Below are 16,938 nucleotides of genomic sequence, written 5' to 3'. Positions count from 1 at the left end.
TGCTAGCTGAGCCTTCCTCAAACATCTGGAGAACAACGTGACTCTGCAAAAGCAACAGCAGAAATGGCATTGCATGCAGCAGACTTCCCATCCTTGACACAAACCATTGCTCTCTGTTGCTGGTCTTGGGTCACAGCTGTGTGAGTGCAGATCAAATGAAGTAACAGCTGGATGAAGCCAGTATTTTCCAGGTTTTTGTGTATGAACTCTTCTCATCCCATTGTGTACCATCTCACACCAAAGTTCATTTTAGCCTGTTTCTTTCATTTCTTTGAGGTCTCTACTAGTAGCAAATCCGTGTGGAGGTTTACAAATAGGTTATACGTGGTATATTGCCGTCAACATCTGAAAATACACATATCATTAAGACAGATGTGCTTGGGATCAGAGACAGCTCAAGAAGAGTTATGGCATGAACTTTTGCTCATTGACTGAAACATTTTTAATTGTTTTAAGCTAGTTTGTTGTGGAATGTTTTCATAACCTGAGATACAACATATGTTGCACATTATTTATTTTGTGCAAGTGACTTTTGAAATAACTCACTGTGTTTCAACATCATGGCTGCACGTCTGAAACTTGCCAGGAAAGCAGTTGTGTTTATGACAAAAGTTTGAATGAAGTCTATTCAATCTAAAGAGTATGGTATCTTTCTGGTTCATATAATTTTTGCAGTGATGAACAGTTGTGCTTTAAGACACCGTGATGACTCACACTCACTGGCAAGAGCTGGTATCAAATGAAAGCCTGTATTTCTAGGTTTCTGTTCCTTATTCACTAATTGCAAGCTACAAATGGACTGATGTGAGGAATCTGAGCATCTCTAGCTTTCATTTATCTCAGTGAGACTTCTTTGAATTCAGTCACAGATGGTGATCAACTCTTCTGCAAAACACAAGTCTTAACCTCCCTGTTCACTGTTCTGTAAAATATTGTGAGATTGCCACCTAGCTCATGAAGACTTAATCATGCAGTGAAGCTTTACTATTTTGAGGTTCTTAGATGAAAGGCGCTGTGTAAGAATAATTACCTCTGGACTTAGGATCTGATCTGTTTCTTGCAAAGTCAGTCTGACTGAAGTCAATGCTATCCCTTTTTCTGGTCTGAAGTTCAGGATTCTGCAAGCTATTTCTTTTTTGTAGGAGACAACGATGATCGAGGCAAGTGTCTTTGAAGCAAGACTATTCATTTGCAAAGAAGGTATTTATTCCTTTGCTCTGAGCTCCAGGTTTCCTAGTGAGCACTCAGCATACAAACACCCTTTTTCATCTGTTCTCTGGGCAGTGCCATGTGCCTGTGCTTTAGAGTCCAATGTTTTGCAGAATCATTGGTATAAAGGGCTGGGAGAGGGCTCAAGAGCCTCTTACACTGAACAGAGATCAAATACACTTAGATCATCAGCAGATGTCTGTCTGCCCTTGGAGGTCTGTCAGAACTCTGAGAACAGATTCCACAATATTCATATGCCTGTTCTTTTGCTTCCCTGTGTGAAAAAATAGAAAAAAGCCTTCATGTGCAATTAAGTGGATTCCTTCACATCATTTCCCCAGCATAGAGCAGAACAGGCAGAATAATTGATCCCTGCCCTCTTTATTAAAAACATTTCTATATTAAAAGACCTTTATCATGTTTCACTCTTACTTTCCCAGACTAAACAAATCTAGTTCCTCAACACTTCCCTTTGGCATTTTTTCCCAAAGCACGTTTCTCAACCCTCCAGACACTTGGTGCTCTTGTCGGCTTTCTGTAGCTTTCTCCAGCGGTGGTGACCCCAGCTGGATACGTGTCTCTAGCTGGAGTATCAGCACATCCTTCTCAGTTCCCTTTGTCATTTGGCACTTCTCCCACAGAAGCAGCAGCGTTGCATGCTATAAACCAACTCTGCATGTGCATCTTTGTGTTGTGTGTGCATCTGCTTTGGGCTTCATACTGCTGTCAGAAATATCCAGAGCTGGTTACACAGAGACACCTGCTACTCACCCCACCCCAGTTTCGGAAAGGCTAACTCTGGCTGCTGGGTTGTCAGGAAAATGCTTTTGCTCGTTGAATTTGCAAACCTCTGCTAGGTGGCTGCCTGCTTTTGCTTCCACAAACCTGACGGCAACACCTATGGTGCATTGCATCTTGACTGAAGTCATACATTTTAAACATTTGTAAGTTCTGTCTTAAGGAAAATTAGAACAAATAATAAGTTTTAAAGGAGAAGTACAATTATCAGAGGAGGTCTTCTGGATGTTTCCCTTGGTGCTGCCAGCATTTCAGCTTGTTTTTAGAACGAATTTGATTAGCTGATAGACTGACAAAAGGCCAGGTGTCCACCGCACAGTCATGGGGGAGGCACTGTCAGAGAAATGTTGTAAGTACCATGGCAGATATATAGAGATGTTTTTAAAAGAAGGCTTATTTATTACCTGTCCTGTTCAGTGAAGGTCAACAAGGACTGTCTTGAAGAGCTGAGTGAAGTAACCTGTAGCAAAACTGACAGAACTGTCACAAAAGGAGGGTTTACATTTTAAAGTATTGTGATGCAACATGATGTTCAAAAGGTAACAGGGAGTTTGGCAGCCCGGAAGCTTTCATCTGATCTGAATCAGATTTTGCAGCTTTTCTGTACTTCGTGAGGCGCCAAGTGCCGGGGCATGGGCACTACCAGCACAGCATGGACACGGGGGTCTCATGGCACTCAGTCTGCCAGGGACAGCTGTGGTGCTGCAGGGAAGACCAGAGCACACTCAGCTTGTGATGCTCTCAGCTCCACCAGGAACCTGGTATTGATGGGTGGTACTGCATCCAGCTTCAAATCTGTGCTGTTTATCAGTGGTTGCATCCTGGTGAATGAAGAGAAAGGGGGAGAAGCCGCTATCAACCTCTCAGCAAAGTAAGGGAAGTAACTTGCATGGCCAGGGGCTTAATTTGGAAGGAACAGCAATTTCCAAATTTTTGTGGACATGAACACAACTAGCCTTGAACAAACGCATGACATCTCAGCTGTTTTCATGCTGTTTACTGAAATGTAAGAGGAGCTAGGAGGATCTCTTTTGTCTTTTATATCAGAAAAAAACAACGTTTAGAAATGGAGACTTTTTTTCTCGGTGCTAATGGCACTCAGAAGTAACTGAATATCTGTTTCTTGTTTCTCAGGTAGTCACTAATCCGATTCCTAATTGCATGCTTTTCTTAAAAATTAAACAAAAGGCCATCTGAAGACTTAGATACTGCTTTCCCCGCAAAATATTTATACAAAGGTTTTCAGTTCCTGGCCGTAAGTGAAAAGATAGAAGAGACAGGAGATTTTGATTAAAACCTGGTGAAAGTAGTTTGGACTTTTGGACTTGTATTAAACTATCTGGTCAAAAAGGATAATGTGATGAGAGAAACTTTCGTTGTTGGATCAGTTTAAGTACTTTTTGCACTGCCAGAGTCACACATCTGGTTTTGGTTCCATCAGCTTTACCCTAGTGTTACTCTGTTGACTTGACTGGCATAATTTCTGATTTACATTATCATCAGTGATATCAAGAATCACTTTCTTTGCCTTCAGAAAACAGAATAGCCATTAGGGGAAGTACAGGAGTGGACTCGTTACAACTGCCCAGCATTTTGTTTTGAATACAGGAAAACCTAACAGGTTTTTGCAGGTGTGTCTGAAGAGTCAGCAGAATATTCTGTGTCACACACTCCAGCGTAGCGGTCTTAGTCACAGAGCATGGCTCTCCTAGCTGCCACAGGACATTTAATATGTTGGAAAAGGTGTCTCTGTTCCCCTGTAAAAGCTGAATTTGCTTTTACAACCATCACCCATAATGCAGTGGGAGAGCAGTGTTAATAACCATTGCTTCGCGCTGCAGAAATCTTTTGCACCTCTCCAGGGAAGAAGCAACATTTTCTTCTGTAAGTGGCCAAAGCGTTACCTTTGGAAGTGTTCGCTCGTGGGATCCAAGTGCTTTCTTGCACTCATAACCTGGCCTACCTAATTGTTCTCCAGGGGAGCAAAAGTAGGTTGGTGGGTTGGGTTTTGGCTTGTAATTGTGTCTGGCTTTGTCTGAACATCTGAAGGCTGTAGGTATGCACGGTACTCAAACAGGGAAAATAGCAGTCACGGTTACTTAATGGGAGCGGAGGGAACTATGAAGTCCCAAGGAAAACCTCAGGAAGGATCCTACAAAGACTCTGTAGGACTGTGTGTGGAGTTGGAAAGGGTTGGGTGTGCTTCTCTCGTACGTGTGGTGCAGCTGCTCTGCCCTGAACACTATGAAGGGCTGCGTAACGACAAATGTTTGTGTGGGGCTAGAAAACCTTTTGAAATGATCAGCCTGTGAAAGAAAGTGGGGGTTTGTTGTAGAAAATGAAGTGGTCTTGCAGAGTGTTGGCACTACACTGTAAAGCTTTAGTCCATGTACAGGATGTCAGTGTATTTATGCCTTTACCTATTGTCAGCTTGCTCTTGATTTCTTCAGAGGAAGCAAAGATTCAAAGGTCAGCAACAAGTGGTTTTGAAAAACGAAGTGGTGACTGTGTCTTCCACAAACTTGGAGAGAGGAATCATAGTTCGTGCCATTTTTAATTACTTCCCATATTGTCTTACAGTTTCTTTTGCTCATTCTTTCCCCCTTCCCCTTTAAGAATTTTGTTTCTTCTTTATGAAAAAGATTTAGCTGATGCTTATATTTTTTTAAATTGTACTTTGAACTCAGACAGATGGAATTATTACTGTAATAATGCATCATGGGTGTGATCTTCAGCACTAACCTCAAGGCAGCTTACCTCCAATTGGGAAACAAACTCCCAATGGGAAGTGAAGTTACCTGGCATGAGTAAGAATCAGATCACTTGGTCTACATGACTAATTATGGGGTATAGTACTTAGCTTTTGGATCCCAAATTTGGCCTATAAATTTAGAAAAAGTTCTATAATTAATTTGTAGCAACTTCAATTAGAGGTATCAATTTTACTGAATCCTGATTCACAGCAGTACAAAGACTGCGAAGTTCAGTGGACTAGACAGAACCCTAGGAATCAGAGAGATGTTCTAGATCACCAGGTGCTGGAGCAGCAGGCTCATGCAGCCACATACAAGCTTTGGGCTGCCAAGGAGCTTGTGTATGCACCCCACTGAGTATGCAAACTATAAAGTGCAAGTATTAATTCATATGGTTCCTAGCTAAAATCAACTGAAATACTGCTAATCATTAGGCTTGGGTTTGTGACTGAATATTCCTTTAAAAGTCTTTTGGGTTTCTGCTTTTTTTTTTTTTTTTTTTTTTTTTTCTTCAATAGTTTCAATACAGCAGCTGCGGGACTTGAAAATGGGACTTGAGGGTTTTTCCCAGTTCTTTCACTTTTGCCTCTACCTACTCTCTTGAAATGGGACTTCGATTTAATCATGGGCATCTACAGTTAGGCATTTCTGTAAGCTGTCTGATTTACTGAGACTTGTTCTACAGTTCTTGGTCCCTCTCAACCTCAGTGGCTAATCAAGCTGAGAAAATCTGGCTTTTTCTCCGTCTTTTCATAGATGATAATGTGGAGGCTCATCTACCTCTCAAGAAACCATGAGACTTCTTAATTATTAGCAATATAATCTGTTTGCTGTTAAAAGCGGGTGCTCCCTAGATATCTTTTGCTGAGGAAATGGAGGGATATATGGAGGAAATAAGGAAATATTTCAGTGAGGTCAAAGATATCCAGCATGTTCTGCAGATTGTCTGTCAAGGTTGAATAGTGCGACAGCATTGTGCAGCATGCACAGACAGTTTGTAAACCATGTCCCTATTTAAAAACATTCAAGTGGAACAAACTTACTTTTTCATGTCACAACCAGGATCATATTCACATTTCAGCAGTGGGAAGGAAAAGATAAAAGATTTAATTCAGCTTTCACCATGCTGGAGATTTTCTGCGCCTCTACCTCTGCCCCTTCCTCTGTCCTCATTCCCAGTGTTTTTGAACTCTGCCTGCAATGCATTTCAGTGCTTGCCAAGATATCCCCCCAGCTAAGGGTGAGTTAACGAGAACATCTGGCCAGGAATGAGTGATGATGCTCTGTGACCCACCCACTCAGCACATCTGGTGGTCGTGGCCATAGATGGGGAAACTTATCGAGTGTTAAGGCTTCTGCAAGGAAAGAGGATTTTATCATCTATGGCTGGATTTATTGAAAATAAATCCAACTGGTTATATAAAGGGGCTTTCATGTCAATGGGAGAAATGTCTATAAATAGGTGCACACACACACGCACGCACATGGACACATATACACTTTTTTATATAATTACAGTATAGTGTCAATGAGTAACAATGTGGACTGCCTAAAAACTGTCTTTATAGATAATTAGTCCCAAAGGTCCTAAACTGGTTAACCCATCAAGGCATACTGCAAAAGACCTCTTTTTGGTAAGGGCTTTTTGAAGGGGCTGAATGTACATTGTCTCTAAAGGGAGGAGAAGATGAAAAGAGTTTATGTGCTTGGTTGGCAGAGTTCCTTTTTGAAACAATTATTTTAAAACTGCTGGATTGGTTTGATCCTTCTAATGATAAATTAAGGTGTCCAGACACTTTTGTGAGCATCTTACAATATTATTTATATATAAATCAATAAATACCAATGCTCCGCTCTTGTTTTCCTTTGCTGGTTTAAAAAAAAAAATAAAAGAAATTTTTAAAAAATGTATTTTTCAGATGGCACAGTGAATCATCAATGAAGTGAAAACACTGGGCCAATTTCTCTTTTGTTTAAGAGAATGGCCTGTACACAGTTCAGGCCAGCACATTTTTCACGGGATGCAAGGGAGCAGTTCAAAGAATTGGCAAGGAGCGGGTCCTGCATATTCATGAGGCTGGGCAAGGAGGTGAAGGTACAGGAGAAGGCAGAAAAGCACTGTGAGGATAGAGTGGAATGTGGAGCGAGTTACCACGGTATCCTATTTTACTGCTGTTTGACGTAAGGCTCCTTTGCTTTTACACAACCGCTGGAATTGAATGGAAGCAGCTCAGGGCATAAATAATGAACGTGTCTGTTAGCCATGGAGAGAGGAGAATCTGCACCTCATCACAGAGATAACATGCCCCTCTCTTCTCTCCCCAGTCTCCAGCCTGCGTTCCTGAAGTCAGTCAAGACCTTATCCAGCAGACAGGGGAGAAACTCGAAAACAGTCCCTGCAAAGAGCTGTTCTCTCACTGCACAAAGTAAGTATAACTCGACACCCGGAGCCAGCAGGGCTGCAGTCAGCAGCTTGTAAGGAACGTGTCAGGTAAAGAGAGACACGTCAGTTTGAACGTGCAGCAGGTATCTTCAGCTTATGTTCACAGTCTTAGAGGCACAGCTGACAAGTGAAGTCATTTCGTCTGAACAAAATATAATAAACATTTCCATGCCATTATATACACTACACACAGGCACTTAGTGTTTCAGGTATTTGACGGAGTGTCCTAGCCAAGTAAACCAGCCATGGATTTCATGCTGTGTGAAAAGAGCTACAATGATAATGTATCCAAAGAAAACATCTCTGTTTCAAAGTGAATAAAAATTAAGTGGCTATACAGTCCATTTAGACAGAGGAATGTGCAAACTTGCTCCGCATGACTTTTCCAGAAAATCTTCACCAGGAGAATGGGCCTTTTTAAATGCTTTCTGTCTGTCTGTGGCGTTCAAATGAACGTGCGTTATTTCAGCCTTTGTCTGGGAAAGGCTTATCAGTTTTTGTAGCGGCGAGGCGATTTGTACTGTAGTGTGCTAAAGCTCCAGGTATGCAATCTGCATTTGCAAACACTGACCCGAGTACGTCCACGCCAGTAGATCATAAACCAATAAAAATATGAAAAGGAGGGATCATCGCGAGCTGGCCCATGTGGTTTCTGGCTGAGCACGGTTTGTTTTCCCTGGATGATGTAATGGGGATTTGTAAAATTCGCTCCACTGTCATTCATTGTTTTGACTCATTTCATTGACCTTTTCTGTTTTCAGTTATTCTTTGCGTTGGTAGGAGATGTGGGTTATTTCTGGCCTTCTCTTATAACATAACCAGTTTCCTTGCATTGGCCTGGTGTCATGTAGAGATGCTCGTATAACTCGCACCAGTTGTGTGTGCCAGTCCCGACAAAGGCAGAGCTGTGCTCGACACAACCCCCCCGATGCCTGTTTCCAGTTCTCAAATCGGTTTGAAAGCTGACAGTTCCCTCTAAAATGCACTTTGTTGTTGCCAAAGGGGGGAACTAAAAAGCAAACAACTGCTGAAAGGCAGCTATTGTTCTTTAAAATACGCGCAGCTTTTAATTAACTGAACGAAATAGGCCAGCGTTGGACACCACTTAATTCAGGCTCGTATTCACCGACAGCCATTCCTTCATCTCAGCTGAAACAGATAAATGAGCCAGGTTTGAGACCTTGTTAATAAATGTGCTGATCATTTCATATGGAAGTTTTAAAAACTTGCTGTTGGTATTTACCAAATGTACTGAATAATGTTAATTTTGGAAGAGTTCACAGTCAGACCAAAAAAGGGAGGCATACATACAAATACGAAGTTTGCTGTCCTGTAGGAGCAGGAACAGGGATGAGTTTCAGACGCGTCTTCATAGATAAGATCAGTCTGTGAGAGAAATGCGTATGTAACTCTTAACTTCTGCTTTGACCTTTAATATTCTGACTATCTGCTCCTGCCCCTTTCAAGTTTGCCTTAGAATTCTGACTTTGACATTTATTAAATCTCATTAAGGTTTTTTATTTTATTTTGTGAGCTTCAATCCACTTAGGGGAAACCATATGATCTGTGTCCAATCAAAGCTAATGAAGACAACAACAATTTGACTTCTGAATACTGAATATGTGCAATTACCTGCCTGCTCCAAATTGATGGTGCAAGAATTACCAAAAAAAAAATTCAAACAGCTGAGAAATTCCAAAAACTTATGAAGAGTAAGTAGCTTATGAACAGGAGGAACTAAACTGGGGAGACACGTTATTCCTGGTGAATTGCTTGCTCAGGTCTAGAACTGCCCCAGGGTAAGACATAGATTACCCATTCCCAAACCAGAGTAGTCCTTCAGAGAGGATTTCCTCCTCCAGCAAAATCTGGAAGCGTGTCTGTACACTCTTACATACAGACACAAAATTGTCTGTATACACCAAGACACAAATACTTATTTCTTGTGGGTGCTTTTCACCCAAACCCAAGTTTTGTCCCTGCCAATGCTGCCAGCAGAGGTGGATGCGGTACCCCACTAAGCAAGGCAAGAACCAAAACCAGCAGGTGAACAACCCCCTGTTAAACATTGTCACCACCTTCGCCTCAGGTGGTTCTCTCAGCTAAGCCCAGCTTTTCTTAGCTCTGAACTTTGGGCCTTTCTTATGGCTTGTCTGTTCGTCTTTGGCTGCTTGTTGCCTGTCATGAGCAACATACTTCTCTTACTTTTTATTCCTTTATTCCTTCGATTATGCAAAAAGATTTTGCATCCACTGTACGAGCCCCAGAAAAAAAGTGAATCCACATCCCTGTTTAGACTTTCCTTCCTCTGTATTACTCTACAAAGCACATAGCACTTTGACTTTAATCACAGTTACTACTTCTGTATAGCAGGAATTAAAATTGGTTGTGTTGTTGGTTTTTTTTTTTTGTTCAAAATAACACCTCTGGTGGTCCCTCTTTGACAGAAATGAGCTTTAACCAGAAATTTTCAATGCAGATGTAAACATCCCCCAAAGTTTAGGAGCTCAGTTCCTGAAGGTGTTCTGTTAATTTACTTACAGAAGCAAAGACATTTCTTGTCTAGTGACTAACAGCCTTTGAAAATGCCCATTGAAGCCAGTGGGAGATGCCCTGTTAATTTTCAGCAAGCATAACCAGTGCATATTACTATTCAGCTTCTATAAGGCCTCCTGTTATCAAATACATCAAACACATCACTTTGTTCCTAGATTGAAACTGAGTAAAATCAATTACAAAATGAAGTAAAAGTAAAATGATCCTACCAAACAAGAAGGCTGGATTTCCTCCTCTTGTTTTGTTTCTTTTTTGCTCCAAGTTTAGGATTGTAAAATGCTTATATATCCTTTTCATCTGAGATAGATCTGTCCTTGACCACCTCAGTGGGGAACCATTCCAAGAATACCTAAACAGCATGTACTTCGACAGGTTTCTCCAGTGGAAGTGGTTGGAAAGGTAAGTTTTGTAATTTTCACTTCCCCACCCTCCCCCCCCCCGCCTTTTTTTTTTTGGTGTTGTTAATTAAAAATTCAGAGAGCTCCAGGAAGGCTTTCATAATTTTAGAATTTGATTTTAAGTGTTCACTGTTAGAAAGCTCAAGAAGAGGTAATGGCTTTAGCCAGACAAAGTTGCCATATAGAAAAGTCATGGTTATGTTGGCGTTAGACGCGATTTAACCACGAGCTGAGTCTCCAGCTGTGACCATCTAACAAGCACAGTCAGTGCCTGGGATATGGATTGTGCTCCTTCATCCTCCATGAGTGTGCTTACACCCGTAAATCCTCCTCAGCTGCTTCCTTCTCTCTCTAAGGACATTGCACTCCTGAAGGTGACATGCTCCAGCGAGCAGCTTGGGCACCTTTTTTGCTCATATGCTTGTGCACAGCAAGTGAATAGGAAAAAAATTCTACAGCCTATAAAAAAGTAGGAATCCAAATCTCCTGTGATCTGAGAAACATCTGTGGCCAGTTTCACGGTAGGCCCTGTCACCATGAGCTACTGATGGCACAGCTTGAAAGACACATTGCACTTTTTTATAACCTACCCTTGTGCATCTGTAATGCTAAACGTAAGATACATGTCCAGTCTCTGGCTTTTGCATTTGCAAACACTGTGCCCAAGCATGCCCAAGACTGAAGCAGATGCTGCTTGCTGGGGAAGTAAAGAATAAAACAGAAAAACACCCCAAAACACCAGGGAACCAGTTTTGGCCTCTGGTGCTCAAGTGTTTGGCTTTTAATGGTATTAGGTACATTAGGAACATTAAGTATGATTCAAGTACATTCCACAACTTCAGTTGTCTTTCTGTTTAACTGTTCTCTGAATGTGGCATCTTTTTTGTCTGGACCAGTTACCACTATTATTAAGTCACTGTAAACAGACAAAGCTATGGCATATAGGTCCTGGCACCATATTTATTGGCTAGGCATTTCTGAGCACATTTAGTAACCAGGCAGCCTTGGTGGGTATTAATTTGCAAGGGAAGGGGCCTTTGTCTTCTCCTTGTTGGTGAGGGCTGAAGCAGACGCACACTGCTGGGTAACAGTGACCTTGAGCTGAGAGAAGCCCCAGGTTCCACAAATGGACTTAATTACGGCAGATGAGGTAGGGCCGGATCCATAAGCGGTGTATATCAGCGTGATGCCTCAGAGATCAAAGGAGTTGTGCCAGTTCCTCTCCCTGGAAAGCTACAAAGCTGCTGCACTAGAGGGAAGGGAAGCAGTGGGCAGAGGGGAGCGCCATTTCATGCCAAGACGTGCTCCACATGCCATCTTTGCTGAATCCAGCATTTACTCTTCCATTTCAATTAAAAAAAACCCATCAGATGATTCATCTCTAGCCAGGCTATTTCCTATCTATTTTCACATTTGGGTTCAAGAATTGTCTGAAATGCTTTGAGGATTATTTTTTTTTCCATTCCCCCAACAAATGTGACAAGCTATTGGATATGCCTGATTTAAGAAGCTGAGAGAACTGTTTTTAGGGTTAGCAAAGAGATGTTAGTAGCACAGAGTGATCAACAGCTCCTTCTGACAGCCTGCTGGCTGCAACGGAGGAGTCATACAGTCCATTTATTCCAGGGACATTGCTGAGCATCTAGTTATCACTGCTAATTGTTGCTTTTAACCCCAATAGCATTTGCAGTGTCCTCCCAGAAGCCTGAAAATAGCATCTTTCTCTCTTCTAGTTTTGGCCTTCTGCGTGGTTTTCTTCCCCCACTTTTAAAAACAATAACGAACAGAAATGAAACGATTCACTCTAACATTTATTCCTTATTGTCGTCAACCTCATCATCACTGTTGTGGGAACAGCCACGTTGCTGTGCTCCCTGTGCTGCCTGGCTGCCCGCCAGAGGAAAACAAAGCTGGTAGGAATATTCATATTGACTGCTAATATAATTGTAATACTTCAGTGATGGAGTGGTGGATACAAAGTCAGATCTCTCTGAATTTAGTGTTCTTCATCTGTCACGTTATAAAACTTTTATGGTGACAAAATACGAGTTAGACGTAGGGCTGGAGCCTTTTTGGTGGAGCAGAATTTTGTGGGAATCCTGTGAGATGGTATAGTGATCGTTAGGGAGCAGTCAGCCCTCAGAAAGAAAGACCTATTTAACCCTTAATTTGGCCCTTAAAAGGAAAGAGGTGCTTTCCCTCCCATCTCGCCCATGATGCTGTCCCAGGAGGCAGGTGCCCCAGGTGGGGCTGGACTGGCTTGGAGCTCAGCTCCTGCTCTCCTCTCCTGTGAATGGCACCTAAACCCACCTCTCTGGTTCCTGGGACTAATTCTTTCCTTGTTTCACATCTGTTTCCTGCTTTAAGGTCAAGACAAAAGAAATATTTTCTGGTGGTTTGCATTTTGGATCTATTTTTCTCATCTTGAAGACCAAGCAAATCAATAGTGTTAGCCCAGCACTACCCTTAAAAGATTCCTGTATATCATGAGAATTAATACCTTCTTGGAAGTTGTCAGACCTCCCCTTTGCTTAACAAAGGCCAAAGCTATATAATGGAGATCCAGAACCCTCCTTGGTCCTAAGATGCTAGCAGAAATTATACTGATGACTCACTAATGTGTTGTATTTTATTACAGCTTAATATGTTGGAATTGAAAAGTTCAAGCCATACATAGTATTGAAGTAATGTAATTACATAATTATGTATTGTATTATATAATATGATTACCTCGAAATAATGTTATTATGTAATATTTATCTATTTTGCTTTTCAAAAGTATGGTCTGAAATAAATAAATCACAGAGAGTACATTAAATGTAGTGTGTCTCTTTTTTTTATTTCCTTTACTTCCAGGCAACCAGTAACGAAAAACACATTTCGGCAGTACAGGGTGCTGGGGAAAGGTGGCTTTGGGGAGGTGAGTAATTCTGAAAGTTTCTGTTAAGAGTGTTTCTTACTTCTCAGGCACTGCACGTTACAGGAGCCTCATGCGACAGAGGCTGATTTTCATTAATTGCTGACAGTTTTACTTAACCTCTCATGACACCGTAATCTCAAAAGAACACTTTTGAGAATGATTTCGTATTCGACCGTTGCATTCACAGTGGAATTAAGGTCACACCCTTATTTGTATTTTGCTGGTGGCTTGAGGTCTCTGCCTGGGCAGCAGAGGCAGAGGAGGCTGGGCAGGCTGTAGCTGAGCAGATTACAATCTGCACAGACAAAAGGAGGTGGGATAGGAAGCAGGCAGAGGAAAGTGAAATAATTAAAGCAATACTACACAGCAGGTTTGGAAACAGTAGTCGGCTCCCCAGCTGCCCCCGCCTGTGCCTTACTCGCTCTGCCGCCGTCTCTAGCCTTAAAAGGACTAAGTCGGATCAGATCGTGAAGAGTGAAGTGCAACCCAGACACAGCGTTTGCTTCGAATTACCCAGCAATTGTTCTGTTCAATTCGCAGGTCTGCGCTTGCCAAGTCCGAGCGACAGGGAAGATGTACGCCTGCAAGAGATTAGAGAAGAAGAGAATAAAAAAGAGGAAAGGCGAATCCATGGCACTAAATGAAAAGCAGATTTTAGAAAAAGTCAATAGTCAGTTTGTAGTGAGTATTGAACTCCCTAGCGCTCAGCTCCCTGCTCACCTGCTGAGCACTGTTCTTGCTGAATCCGATGCCTCCTCCACCTCCTGCTACAGGAGGGGTGCCAGAAGCCGACTCACTTTGCTTGGCACCTTAGTCCTGCTCCATGCACCTTTGCTGAGTCTCATTTTAGCCTCTGGTCTATGAGAAATGCACTAACACGGGTGCCTGTTCCTACCATGAGAAGATGATGCATTTTACAGCCTTGACTTGCATCAGGACTGCATCAGGCTGAGCTATTTTTATCAGGGGTGATCACCTGAATTCCCAATGTCTGGGAGAGAGGAGCTTGGAGGAGACTGAAGGAGATTCAACCCAAATAGATCAGAAGAGATTGGCTAGCAGCAGCATCTAACAAGTGATGTGGAGCTGGTCTGCCTGACATAGGGCTTTCCTGAGTCGTGCCAGCTCTTCTGCCTCCTTAAAAGCTTGACTTAGATTTTTTTTAAAAAAAAGGTGTTGTTCTCTCAGCATCTGTCATGTTCTTTATACTCGTTTTAGGAAAACACTGTGAATACAACAGATGCAAGATGTTTACTTAGCTCTGGCAGAAGCAAAGACGATGGCACATATTTAAAAGTGATGGATAACTTTTGGTGTGTCTCATCGTTCCTGGGGCACCCACCAGAGCCTTGCAGGGGTGATGCTGACCTTCATGCCTCAGTGATGGTCTGTTTGACCACCACAGGACTGGGCTGTCTGAGCCTTCCTGGGAACCTACTGAGATGATAGGGTTTTGACAGCAATCCAACAGATTAATTTATAAAATCCTAACATCTGATTTTTCTGTACTTCTAAAATGTATGTTTTCTATTGTAATAAGGCCCATGTCATACTCAGTCAATCTACTTCTTTTTCCCTTTTCCAGAGAAAATTTTAATGAAAAGTTAGGGCTTTCCTCTTAGCAGCTAACTGAACTGTCACAACTATGCTACAAATGTTTTTCTAGGTCAATTTAGCCTATGCCTATGAAACAAAGGATGCACTGTGTTTAGTTCTGACCATAATGAATGGAGGTGACCTGAAGTTTCACATCTACAACATGGGGAACCCAGGCTTTGAGGAGGAAAGAGCTTTGTTTTATGCAGCAGAGATTCTTTGTGGCCTAGAAGACCTACACAGAGAAAATACAGTGTACAGGTAAGCACTCTCTAGAGTCTTAGGACATCTTTTCTGCATAGAAAAGAATTGCCTGCATCCTCCCTGCTCACTGTGGTGCTGTTCAACTGAGATGCCTCAGTGCGCTTTGGCTGAAATTTCGCAGAGCCCTGTACAAATACAGTGTGATTCAGGAGCGATGGAAGGGAGCAGTTGCTTCACTAAGTACATCCCATCTAAATTATACAGAACTAACACAAAGCTCCCCAAACCCTACCTCAGAGTGTACTGGGTGACGTAAGAAAATTATGGAAGTTCCTTTAAAGGGATTTCATTAAGGAATCTAGTTTCTAGTTGGTGTGAAATGGAGATAATTGTATTCAAGCCTCTATTTTAATTAGTTAGATTATATTGCACCAGGGGCTGCAGCCTGTCAGATGTGGGAAAACCGTCTCTCCTATCCAGAGGGAGCACGATTAGCGCAAGAGGGTGATTGAGATGCAGGGCATGGATTTACGCTCTAGGACACAAACTAGTTTGATTAGCTAGATTGGATGGTGACGGTGGCCGTAGCGTGCCAGCCGTGGAAGGAGGCACATTCATTCACAGCCATGCAGCAGAGGGGTCCTGCTGGCAGCGTCCCACCCGCTGCGGGTGCAGCCAGCGGGCAGAGCATGGTGCAGCCAGCGTGGTGACAGGCAGCCAGCTTCGAGAAGGACAGATTTCAAGTTCTCAGCTTCCAGTCTGGCTTACAGCTCTATGCAAGCACTTTTCCAGGGCATCGTAGGGTTTACTTGCTGGATAAGCAGGGTGATTGCAGACAGAGTTCTTGTGACTCCATGAGGATTTATTTTTTTAATCAATGACCAATATAGTTGTAAACAACTTTCAATGTTTGTCTTCATCATCCCAGCTTGTGAAATCATTACTGCTGGCATTCACAGCAGAAGAGGTCCTGTAACTTCATGAAAGATCTTCCAAGGATAATGATTAATAGGCGTAATATGTTATTTTTAAAAAGTAAGCCACACTTTAAATCATTTGGTATGCCCATGTGTAATAAGCATTATACATATGCTTCTATACATAGAAATTATGATATTGTTGTTCCTTGGAGATCTCTAGCAAACTGCCACTTGGTTGCCTCACTGTGACTCAGATCTCACTAGCTGGCATAAGGAGAGCAGACAGATAACATCGTGATTTAGTTGGCGCTAGTCCAAGGAGGAGATTTTTTTTTTCCCCCAAGGAACAAAATGGAATTAAATGTTTAATGTCAATTGAAAAATCAAATAATGAGCGATGTGCCTGGCTTCCCTTTTCTTTAAAAAACATCCTACCACATTCAACAAAGTTTTAGGAGGCATTATAGTGTTTCTTTAAAAAAGTACTAGATTACAAGCATACTTTATTGATCAAAATGACTGGTACATTCATAACACAGCTGGTAAAATGCCACACTAATGCCGCTTTCTAATAAAACAGATTAGATCTGGCTGCCTAAAATAGCACGTGCTTCTGAGAGAAATGGCATCCTACTACCTGAAGCAGTTGTTTTCATGTTACTCTTAAAGATCTGCTAGTTCACACCTCAGACTACACATTCATTTTGGTGATGAATGATACTGTATCCTTGTAGGTGACAGTTTCTAGCAGTATTTTAGGAGCATCTGCAGAGACCCCTAATTTGTAATACCACCGTCTGTTTTGGGACCCGTGAGAAGTGCTATATAGGTCAATAAAATATAGCAGCTAAATGCTACTGCTTTCTCAAGGTGCATAATTCATCGTAAAACACTTATTCCTCAGACTTAATTTCATTTGCTAAGAACAAAATGCTTCTGAGTAAATCACAGCATCGGAAAATACATCCCCATCTCATGGGCTGGTGACGCACACTGCAGACGTGACCTGAGTGAACAACCAGGCTCAGAGTTAGATTTATCGGATTCAGAATTCCCTTGCCAAAGGTGGCACTTATGTTACATTTCTCAACTGCATCATGTTAGTAAAGGTCAACAGGTCAATTGTTCATGGAAAGCAAAC

The 16,938-nt window shown here is 42.0% G+C and overlaps 1 protein-coding gene across 6 annotated transcripts in view; it reads left to right on the top strand.

The window, feature by feature from the left end:
• GRK5 (G protein-coupled receptor kinase 5) overlaps positions 1 to 16,938 on the top strand; it is a 169,555-nt gene that overhangs the window by 126,908 nt on the left and 25,709 nt on the right. For 4 of the 6 annotated variants that reach the window (XM_040607366.1, XM_040607369.1, XM_040607370.1 and 1 more), the window contains 5 exons: positions 7,086 to 7,186; positions 10,066 to 10,158; positions 13,014 to 13,077; positions 13,618 to 13,758; positions 14,744 to 14,934. In XM_040607366.1, coding sequence (XP_040463300.1) covers positions 7,086 to 7,186; positions 10,066 to 10,158; positions 13,014 to 13,077; positions 13,618 to 13,758; positions 14,744 to 14,934 — 590 coding nt within the window. Of the gene's footprint in view, positions 1 to 7,085; positions 7,187 to 10,061; positions 10,159 to 13,013; positions 13,078 to 13,617; positions 13,759 to 14,743; positions 14,935 to 16,938 lie in introns of those variants that run through there. The other 2 variants (XM_040607371.1, XM_040607368.1) reach the window with 2 other exon arrangements.

The sequence above is a fragment of the Falco naumanni genome, chromosome 9 (assembly GCF_017639655.2).
Source record: "Falco naumanni isolate bFalNau1 chromosome 9, bFalNau1.pat, whole genome shotgun sequence".
Classification (NCBI taxonomy): Eukaryota; Metazoa; Chordata; class Aves; order Falconiformes; family Falconidae; genus Falco; species Falco naumanni.
The sequence above is the reverse complement of the archived record's forward strand: the minus strand, read 5'-3'. Positions and strand labels throughout refer to the sequence as shown.